Source organism: Rosa rugosa, chromosome 4 (assembly GCF_958449725.1).
Source record: "Rosa rugosa chromosome 4, drRosRugo1.1, whole genome shotgun sequence".
Classification (NCBI taxonomy): domain Eukaryota; kingdom Viridiplantae; phylum Streptophyta; class Magnoliopsida; order Rosales; family Rosaceae; genus Rosa; species Rosa rugosa.
Window position 1 is genome coordinate 55,324,378 of NC_084823.1, and position 9,920 is coordinate 55,334,297.

Consider the following 9,920-nt stretch of genomic DNA (forward strand, 5'->3'; position numbering starts at 1 on the left):
CTACTTACTTGATAATCCACCGAATTTGTTGGTAAGTTCATTTCCAAACCAGGCTTCAATTTTTTATCGTCTGGCACATTAGGATTGCAATATGATGGATACGCATACTGCTGGCCAAGTTCTGTACTTAAACAAGCATTTATGTCATACTCATTCAAGCCACAACCTCCTTCCATACTAGGAATGTGCCCCATATTATCAAGTTGTCCTGGATCACCAACCTCAGATTGTTTACCAGTGCTAGTACTAGTGCTGGCGCCACTGCCAAAGTAACTATTAAATCGTGCTACTGAGGCATTTGTAGAGCAGTCCACGTCTCTGTAAAAAGAGAGAATGTAAAACGCACAGTTAGATCCAATTAAAGGAAAAAAAGAAGAAGGAAAAAACATCTGTCATCCTACCAATAAGAATATATTACAATATAAAATATTGGCACTGAACATTCTCAGGCGTTGGTGCAGCAGGGAAGTAGTAGACGAACCTATGAGGCAGAAAGGAAGCCTCGTTGGGTAATATCAAATGTTGATTGTCATTATTCAAAATCCAAGGCATCGGTTGAGTTTCATGCACACTGCCCACAATTAAAGATGAAGGCATCCCATTTTGAAACTGCGATGCAACAAAAGTCATTTTCAGATTTTCTCAACACATGAGAGAGGCATTCTGCACCAGCTAAAGCACTTTTTACCTGGCCTGTGCAATTCAGTGAAGCTAGTTGATGTTTTTCAAAGTTTTCCTGACAAAAAAAGTATCCAGCATATTAGAATCAATTCAATAGCCAAGCTACTCATAAGGATCTATTATGGTGTGTCACACAAATTAGCAGTGTCCACCCTCTGGCTCAACATGTTTAGGTGGTTTTGGTGAGTCACGATAGCTTAAACTCACCATGACATCAACCACGGAAAACAAAATACATTCTCACAAAGTGACACCATTTATATTCATGATTAATTTATGGTTTCGTGGTAAGCAAAATCCATTAATTGTTGATATCTTGTCTTTCACAGTATAAAAATTAGTATTTATTAGGCAATTCCTGTAGCAGGAAAAAGAGAATGATACCTTGTGCAGACGTGTTCGACTAATTGATTCCTTAAGCATGTCTTCCATCTGCCTTAGCTGTTCTACATCATCAACCTTCTCTGGATTACTCCAAAAGCTGAAGAAGTGGAAAAACTAGCTTATACATCATATGATCCCAATTTCCAATTTATTTGCATATATCTCACTGACCAATACATAGTTACATACATATGGTATAGTGAGTTTTCTATACAGTTGATCAGAGTCTGTCTAGGGTTCACAAAAACAGCTCATCTCAAAACAAGTCAATTAACTTGTCTATTATTGCATCTTGTTTGGTACTAATATCAGCTAAGGCACTTGACTACAATTTCAAAACAAATGACGCAATATCTATAACATGAGAGTCAAGAACGTGACCTAAATTGATTCTGAAATGTAAGTTCGCAGACAACTTCTTTTTCCACTTCCTTCCTTTGGTTCAGTATTGATTCAATACCGCAAATGACTTGATATAAAAAGACACTTTCTAAAATACATAATGCTGTAATATGACCATCAAGACCAAAAAGAAAAAGCAATACTTGAACAACCAAAAGCTCCAAAGGTGCACCTCAGTCTCTTATGCAGTTCCGTAAGCTGGGTTTGCAATGCCCTTGCCTGATTTGTCAGATTCTGCCAATGAAAAATTTACCAGAATACATGAGTTGTCATGAATACTAGTTGGAAAAAAAAACATGGTAATGCTGATAAACGATGTATACCTCAACTGTCTGAGTGCTGCAAGAAACAACAGAAGGGAAACAGTTAAGAAAAATTGAACAGAGTAAAAGGAAACGGCAAAATTGATAATATATTGACACACCTGGAACCCACAAACTCTTGTACATTTACATCATGGTCCAACTTCTTAAAAGTTTTCTTCAGTACCTATATCCCCAAAGAGAACACCAAAATGCAAGCATAATTGGATTAAGTGACAGCATAGTTTCTCTTTGTTTAATGCAACAAAAGCAAGAGAGACATTTGTCCACTTTTAATACTATTTACAACAGTCTTACTTCAAGGCTCTCCAACTTCCTGTTCCAGTGAAACGTAAAAGCAGTTAGCTATATTGCCATCCACATTCAACCAAGCTAGAAAAAGAGATTCTGAATTTAATGCAAGCATTTCAGTACCTTTTCGCCCTCTCCTGTGGAGTTAAGTGGGCAAACTTTGTAATAATGTCTTCAAAATTGCTGAGTTAGTCAAGAAATAACCAGCAAAAAAACAAAAAAAAACCTACATTAGCATACTATATGGAAAGAATAATAATCAAACTCCGATTCTAGCCTCATTTTAGTTTTGTTACGTTGAATTTTCATCGAAACCAGAGATTAAAGGTCAATGTATGGCCTCAAACATATTGGTTTCGACATCACCTTAGTACCAATGCATTATAATCATCAGAACAATGTATGAATGATTGTAAACTTGGCAGCATTCGATACCTGCGCTCCCCTTGGAACAATGTAGGCCTTCCAGTTGGGGAAAACATGAGAAGCGTAATGTCTACATCACATAAGATTGATAACTCCTTGGCCTTTTTCAAGATGCCATTTCTCCGTTTCGAATAAGTAACCTGTCGATTGCCACTGCTCTCTAATTTCTTTATCTTTAACTTAACCCTTCCCATCCTACAAATTCAATAACCAAACCTTCATGAAACACCAAACATTGAAATCTGTAAATGCCTAGAAATGCAGATAAACTCACTTTAGCTATGTCACAAATACACACTTGTCCAAATGAAGCTTTCATCCCAATTGAAACAGCACTTGACAACCATAAAAGAAATCTTTTTGGATTTCGGTTCTAACCCCAAATGGCAAAACAATCCCAGAAAGAGAACAACAAGATGATCACAAACCCAGATAGGAAAAACACAAAAGGAAGAGCCTTTACAAAGGAAAGATTGAATCTTGAAGAAAATGGTAAAAGAAAAACACGTATGGGGGCAAACCCAGAAAGAGTAATAGGAAAACAAGATATGGAGGGAAAGAATCAAAGAAATGGGTATGGAGCTTTGAGCTTACAAATTTGAGCACGACGGGTCAAGCTGTGATTTCGGTCGTGAAAATGAGCGAAACCAACCAGCAGAAATTTACTGCAGAGAGAGAGAGAGAGAGTGAAGGAGAGAGAGAAAATGAACGGTGCGATTTGTGAGTTTGCAAAGAGGGTTGGACATGCATGGCTTTTTAGCACCGAAGACAAAATCTTGGGCTACGATTGTGAAGAGCTTCTCCGCCAAGAAAGCCTACATGGCCTTCTCTGCGGTTATATTGCCGGGTCCACTGGCTTTTTTTTTTTTTTTTTTTTTTTGAATTAATAGAGTCGAACTTGTGACCTGTACCGACACATATGATTTGGTTTTGCGATATATTTGGTGTTATTTATTAGTCGAAAGCTTTTTCTTTTCTCGTCGGCAAATGTAGAATTAAAGTCTTCATTAGGAACTTGCATTTTATTGATATCCAAAATGAATACAACACTAGATGAAAAATTGAAGGGTGGCATCACTCGGATACCTCCCGAATGGCTATGAGTTTATGACAAGAGAATTCATATTTCATTACAAGGACAAGGACTCAGAGAGAGGGCTCTCAGGTTGAGAGGCCAAAGCTACTTCTTCCAACTCTTGCCTTGTCAATAGTCTAGTTGAGGGCACAAACTTTGAGTTGGTTCCAAATGGGTCTGTTTCTTCTGAGTTTACTGAAAATTCGGTACTGATTGCCTCGACAGTTTTGTCGATGAAAACTGATCTTGGCATGTAGTCCTTCATGCGGCATATGAATTCTAAATGGTCCCTTGCCTGCAGAGGAATAAGATGGAATATAAATCAAAATACTAGTCTAAAGTCTTTAACTAGTAGTCATCTGATAGATTAACTAAGCTGTGAAACACAGGTTGAACCCACTTGATATTCGAATTGTGATTTAAGAAAACAGTAAATCATCATTTCATGAGGTTAACCAACTGGTGATTTAAAAAAGCAACATTACATCAACAACCTACCTGTTTATGAAGAAAATGAGAGCAACACTAATCCCTCTTACGTTCATTTGATGAGAATCATCAATTTTGTTTTGGTTTCATATCTTGTATATTAGCAATTCCTAATCCCTATACATTAATGCATGTTCAATGTTTTTAACAGTCAATTCTATTACAGAAGTATCCCAAAGTTTGATCCTCAAAACTTGAAACACCAAAATAAAAAAATTAGAGTACTAAAAACTAATAAGATGGCACAAGTGAACAACTTACCAATCGATATTCAGGAACCCGTTTTGGAAGCTTCAGGTATGCCATGTTCCTAACCTCATAGTCCCATAGAAAGGATGTGTGGTGGATCCACCGGTTTTTAGTAATAGATTGAGCATTACCACCAAACTTGAGGTTACCAAATACATAATCTAGAATCAGATAAGACCAAGTATGTTTCAGCACATGCTTCAATTCTTCAAGAACAACCAAAGAATATAACGGAAGTAAGAGTATCTAGGAGTGCCAGCAACACAAACTAGTCCATATAAAGTAATAGCCCCAAGACTAAACCTGATACTACATAAAAAAATAAAATGGAGAACCTCAAGTGAAACTAGCAAGATCTAAAGAAGATGGACGAACAAAGAAAACGAAACAAGCTGTTGAACACGACGAATTGCCAAATACACAGTCCTATATACCTAAGCACCTTATTAGGAATAATGCAAAAGAAGAGTTCTTTAAGTACCATTTTCACGAAGGTGAAAGTCACCAAATCCTTGGAACACTCTGCTGTATAATTGGCTACTCCAGGACATTATAGGTCGTGGATATAGTTGCAAGCCAGGAACAGCATCCCTGTTGCATATGAAAGTGACAAATATCGTGCCATTATCAACTGTAACCGTGCCACCTCCAGTAAACCTTTTAATGACAGGAACCTGATCTCGTAACACCAGATCAACGTCAAGAAGCTCTGCAGGCTTTCTACGCAGAATACGGAACCCTTTATAAATTCCAATACAAAAAGTGAATAAAAAAACACAGCAAACTTGGTTAATGCATGTATAAACTATAGTGCAAATCTGACCAAGTAGTATCATTTTGCATATTGCACAGATAAGAAAACATCCTTGCAGACTAATTACTCTCTAGGCAATTGCGATTCAAATAAGCAGAACCTATAAACTTAATCAATAGTCAGAATGAATACTAAGCTCAATCTCACCCTGAAATACCCATGACAATATTAGGACTATTCGTTCCATCATTTATAATGCACCAATTATCAGATGACGTTCGAAGCAGTTGCTCCTCTAAATGAAGCTGCTGCAGGATGGGAGTTCCTTTTAATCTGATAAGGTTCATCAATGGAAGCCCAACGTTTCTTATTTGAGGTATAGTCATCCTATTCATCAAATACAACCAATGAAACTAAAGTCATCATCTAGAAACCAAAACTACATTCACTCTACCAATTCATTCTCCACAGTGTACTTGTATCACCATCATTTCATCAATTCACCATGTAAAAAAGTGAACAAACCCATAAAAGATTAAGGTTCAATTGTTACTTTGAGAAGAGACTAAACGAAAATCACCATGTAAAACAGATTCATCATATCTATCAAGTTTGTAGCTTTTAAGTCAGATATTCTAGTCATGACAAAAGAGAAAGAAACACCCAACAAAGATACAAACTTTAATTTGGTTTCAGAAAGAGAAGTTTACCTGTTTCCGCTGTCGACTGAAATCTGAGGTTGAGGAAGATAAAGCCGGAGACTCTGAGTCACGAAGTCGCTGAAAGAGAAGCTTATGCCTTTTGGACTTTTGGTGAAGAATGTTAGGGCGACATTTGGGCCCGTAAGCCCAGTAGCCTCAGGTACCGGCCCAGCCCAGGAAGGGAAAGGCCGGCCTGGCCCGCCATTTTTTAAATTTAGTTTCCCAATTACTAATTTTGCGTAAGAGCAAATGCACCGCACTGATCTTGGACCTCCAAGACCAGTCAAAATGGTAAAAAATGACAAAGCTGCAATGCATCGCAAACTTGTTGGACGATCAGATGCCTTCCCGACCAAGCCCAATGGTAAGTCTTGGACTTTGACTTGGTCGACCAAAATGGCACATGGGCCTCACATGGAAGGTGACGTAGGGTAATGACTGTTGATCACTTTTGTCTTGTAGTTAAACAAGGTGGGATTAAATATGTTTGAATCAGTTACTTTTGTTCCAACGGCTATATCTGGGGCTGCTTTTGTACCATTGGATTACATCTATAAAAAAACAACCATTGGATTAAATAGTGAATTATTGAGAGGCATTGACCTTGCCTATTTGGGGTGCATGAAAAAATTGGGAGGCAAAGGCAATATTAATGAACAGTGCACAAATGGGAGGCAAGACCTTGCCTTTTGCCTTTGCCTATTGACTCTTGGGGTGCATTTGCTCTAAGGGGTAACACTAATTTTGCGCTCACACTCGACAATCTGCACCAAATTCTCCTTTCTTCTTTAATTGCTAGCTCCTCTGGCTTTTTTTGGTCTTAAAAGTCATGACAATTCATGACCCGTTGTCTGGAACAAATTGTGAAACAAGCCATCAGTTGCAACAACAATGACATCTTCTGCCTGCATCATCCTATAAAATATTCATCTTACTGATCCACTTTTGGTGTTATTGAGAGCAACAATTAATGCAGGCCGGCCGGGCAGTTCAACATGTTTGGTGTTGGTGTGTAAACTTCGTCCAATACCGGGACAATATACACTTACACCTTATTGCTTTTCTATTCCAAGTTTAAACTTGCCCGATTTCGCAACCGGGTAGATATCCGGCGCAGATTATGTAATCAATTAAGGTTTGTGTTTTTCTCATAATTATAAGGTTTACTGATGTAGAAATGTGGAAATCCAGCTCAAACTTAAGTTTTGAGGCCAAAATTCCAAAAATCATATATATGCCTTACTAAATTGATGTTCCCAATATGATTTAGTCTTCCATTCTCCAAAGATTTTTCATATGTAATTTCTTGGTCATCAGCTTGTTTACCCTGCTGTACGTAAATCAATCTGTGAGTTCTGTTTTGAGTTGGTCAGTTCTTGTATGATTAGTAAAACTTAAAATACTTTGCATCTTTATGCTTAAAGTAGATATTTTTACATTATTATTACTCCTTTTGCAACTTGGAGCCTTACCCTTACAAGAACATGAAAGCGGTAGTCTAGTTGATTTTAAAACACTGGTAGAATAAAAGAAACAAAGAAAGAAAGAAGGAAAGAAAGGAAGCAAGCAATACGTGAACTTTGAACTATTAGCTAGGCCACTCTTCTGAAATTTTTTGACGAATTTAGGTTCTTCAATTCAGCAGAAGCTATCCTCCATAAGCTTAACAAATTCCTCAAAGTCTATACGTCCATCTCCATTGTGATCGAAGGTCTTGATCATTCTTTTGCATTCTGACTCCGAAGCTTGGACGAAACCTAATACATGGAGAACCTTCTTGATCTCCCCTGCATCGATGAACCCATCGGTATTTTCATCAAACAAATGGAAGGCTTCTTTTACTTCCTCCAAGCTGGGTTCCTCCTCAAGCAAGTCAGCCATCTCCTTAGACCCGTTATCACCGCATAGACTTCCCAGGTTCTCCATAACCGATGCTAATTCTCCTAAACACAGTTTCTTCTCACCCAGGTCTTTCGTGTTCTCTTCGACACCTACTTTGTAAGTGCAAGCTTTCTCGGTTGTGATCTTGGTCTGATCATCGAGGTTAACATTGTTCACACCACAATTAATTACAAAGAATTGAAGTGCATACCTTAAACTTGACAAGTGTAGCAAGAATTGCACAATGAGCCACTTAATAATCATTAAGAAAAACATAACCACTCCAACAAGTGCAATGGAGCTGCTGGCAATTGCTTCATCCATTAATGTCTTCCCCATTTTCGGGTGGAAGTAGAGAAATTTGAAATGCTTGACTAATTAATTGTTTGTCGGGTTGAGACTTGCCAGTGGAGTGTGGAAGCCACTCTTTGGTGTCATATATATAGAACTACGAGTTCAGATTTCTTATCCGAGCAGGTCAAGTCATTATGGGGAATATAGGAAAATGAAGTCCCAAGTCGTCTGAATTTCCCTGAAATTATAACCAAAGACTTTATGAAACTTCCATTCAAGTGAGGAGTTTCGTCACTTCTAAGTATTAATAATCAAATTAATAGAGGTAGAAACTTCCATGTACTCACTACTGAGTACTCAGAGACAGAGAGCCATTAACAAATTTCGTTGTAGAGTTTGCACAGAAGTTTCAGTGTGAAAACATAAATGTCCAAGTCTTCTGCGTAGGCAGGACTCATGATCAATGTCAGCTTGCATATCCACGAAAAAACAAAAGAAAGTGTCCATGAAGTAGGTTAACATCAAATTCTATGTTACCAAATTTTCACTCAATTTAACAGTAGAAAATGATGGATTGTGTCTACTCTGAATTACTTTCTTACAATTATTGTTGTCACTAACTTTTACCATAACAACTGTTATAGATGACTTTTGGTACGACTTTTTATTTTAAATGACTCGTGATTAATAAATATGTTTTCGATGAGAACTCATTTTTCCGTGTTTTTTTTTATTTTTTATTTTTTTTATTTTTGAATTCAAAGCATGTAGTTTTCATTGAATTAAGGTAAATGGTTACAGTTAAATTGTAAAACATCCATTATAACCTCCGGAGCTTGACCAATCCATACCAGGTTGGTATTAGATTCAAATGCTTAGGCGGTTAACCTATAAGCTACCATATTAGCTGTTCTAGGAGCAAAACAGAATGACAGGTCCTTTACTTTCTTGCACCCATTTTGAATATCAGTTAGGATGTTAACATATTCGTTCAAATCTCAGTCATCAGAACCAACCTCCCATCTAACATCCATTTGGTAGTCACTTCTAGGCAAATCTCTTTCAATCTGAGCTATTGTATAAGATCAACACCAACTCTAATAGCTAGTAATTAATTCCACTTGCTTTGCTGAAGACACAAACTGAACATGATGTGCAAAAATATAGGAAAAATCATGTATTGGAATTTTCCGGTTATTTGTGTTAATAAAAGTGTAAAAATATGGAAAAAAATCATGTATTGGAATTTTGTTCCATATTGCCATACTACTTATCCCAAGTAATATTTATTTTAGGTTGATTCTAGTAAGACCTCCTTAAATTTTTGAAAATTTATTTTTTTCTAATATGCCCTTTTCTCTTTCATTACTTGTTTCTCTTCTCTCTTTCCAGTTTCCCCACAGCTGGATGTCAATCACCCTACCCTAAAAGCGAATTAATAACAACTATAGTGACGGTTTGGGGTCATTGGCCATTTGGCCTGCGCCATGGCTGCTCAAAGATGCAAGATTAGATCAAGTTTTTTGAAAAATATTCTCAGACTCTATCAATATTCTCCCGGAAAAAATTCACCAACGGTGTCTGGACACTTAGGGGACTTTCAGAATGATACCTGAACTTACAAAGTTATCAATGTGATACCTGGACTTATTTTTTCGTATCAACATCGTACCTATGACCAATTTCCGTAACGGCTCCGTGACGGAAATTGGCCGTAGGTATCACATTGATACGAAAAAATGAGTCCAGGTATCACATTGATAACTTTGTAAGTTCAGGTATCATTCTGAAAGTCCCTAAGTGTCCAGACACCGTTGGTGAATTTTTCCCTATTTTGCACGTGCGATGCACGTGAGTCACTTAATGAAGACAAAAGGACTGATTTACCCTCAAATTCTTTCTTTCTTTCTTTTTTTTTTTTTTTTATTCTTCTTTCTTTCTTTCTTCTTCTTCTTTTCTGGTTTCTTCTT

The 9,920-nt window shown here is 37.2% G+C and overlaps 3 protein-coding genes across 5 annotated transcripts in view; all 3 read right to left on the reverse strand.

Moving 5' to 3' along the window:
- LOC133745062 (agamous-like MADS-box protein AGL65) overlaps window positions 1-3,087 on the reverse strand; it is a 3,466-nt gene extending 379 nt beyond the window's left edge. Inside the window, exons 1-11 of the mRNA XM_062173057.1 lie at window positions 2,782-3,087; window positions 2,517-2,702; window positions 2,205-2,264; window positions 2,088-2,106; window positions 1,892-1,956; window positions 1,791-1,806; window positions 1,640-1,701; window positions 1,066-1,162; window positions 689-736; window positions 482-609; window positions 5-318 (exon numbers count right to left, since the gene is read on the reverse strand). Of these exons, the coding sequence (XP_062029041.1) occupies window positions 5-318; window positions 482-609; window positions 689-736; window positions 1,066-1,162; window positions 1,640-1,701; window positions 1,791-1,806; window positions 1,892-1,956; window positions 2,088-2,106; window positions 2,205-2,264; window positions 2,517-2,701 (994 nt within the window). The 5' untranslated portion in view covers window position 2,702; window positions 2,782-3,087. The remainder of the gene's footprint in view (window positions 1-4; window positions 319-481; window positions 610-688; window positions 737-1,065; window positions 1,163-1,639; window positions 1,702-1,790; window positions 1,807-1,891; window positions 1,957-2,087; window positions 2,107-2,204; window positions 2,265-2,516; window positions 2,703-2,781) is intronic.
- Window positions 3,088-3,495: 408 nt separating this feature from the next.
- On the reverse strand, window positions 3,496-5,886 carry LOC133744017 (uncharacterized). Of its 3 annotated transcripts, XM_062172119.1 has the most exons (5): window positions 5,785-5,886; window positions 5,282-5,461; window positions 4,802-5,040; window positions 4,333-4,481; window positions 3,496-3,877 (listed from the first exon to the last, which is right to left on the reverse strand). In XM_062172119.1, the coding sequence occupies exons 2-5, from the start codon at window positions 5,458-5,460 to the stop codon at window positions 3,638-3,640; spliced, it is 807 nt and encodes a 268-aa protein (XP_062028103.1). In that variant the 5' UTR covers window position 5,461; window positions 5,785-5,886; the 3' UTR covers window positions 3,496-3,637. The 3 variants fall into 3 exon arrangements, with proteins under 3 accessions (XP_062028103.1, XP_062028102.1, XP_062028104.1); XM_062172118.1 differs by lacking the exon at window positions 5,785-5,886 and having other exon boundaries at window positions 5,282-5,778; XM_062172120.1 differs by lacking the exon at window positions 5,785-5,886 and having other exon boundaries at window positions 4,802-5,059; window positions 5,282-5,778.
- A 1,275-nt stretch (window positions 5,887-7,161) lies between these two features.
- On the reverse strand, window positions 7,162-8,079 carry LOC133706426 (probable calcium-binding protein CML46). Its single transcript, XM_062131953.1, has one exon. The coding sequence runs from the start codon at window positions 7,993-7,995 to the stop codon at window positions 7,414-7,416; it is 582 nt and encodes a 193-aa protein (XP_061987937.1). The 5' UTR covers window positions 7,996-8,079; the 3' UTR covers window positions 7,162-7,413.
- Window positions 8,080-9,920: the final 1,841 nt, after the last annotated feature.

Coding starts and splice junctions, on each gene's coding strand:
- LOC133706426 (XM_062131953.1), bottom strand. CDS start 7,995: ATGGGGAAGACATTAATGGATGAAGCAATTGCCAGCAGCTCCATTGCA.
- LOC133744017 (XM_062172118.1), bottom strand. CDS start 5,469: ATGAATAGGATGACTATACCTCAAATAAGAAACGTTGGGCTTCCATTG. Junction 4,482..4,801: donor CTTTCACCTTCGTGAAAATG/GTACTTAAAGAA, acceptor ATCTGATTCTAG/ATTATGTATTTGGTAACCTC. Junction 3,878..4,332: donor GGGTTCCTGAATATCGATTG/GTAAGTTGTTCA, acceptor ATTCCTCTGCAG/GCAAGGGACCATTTAGAATT.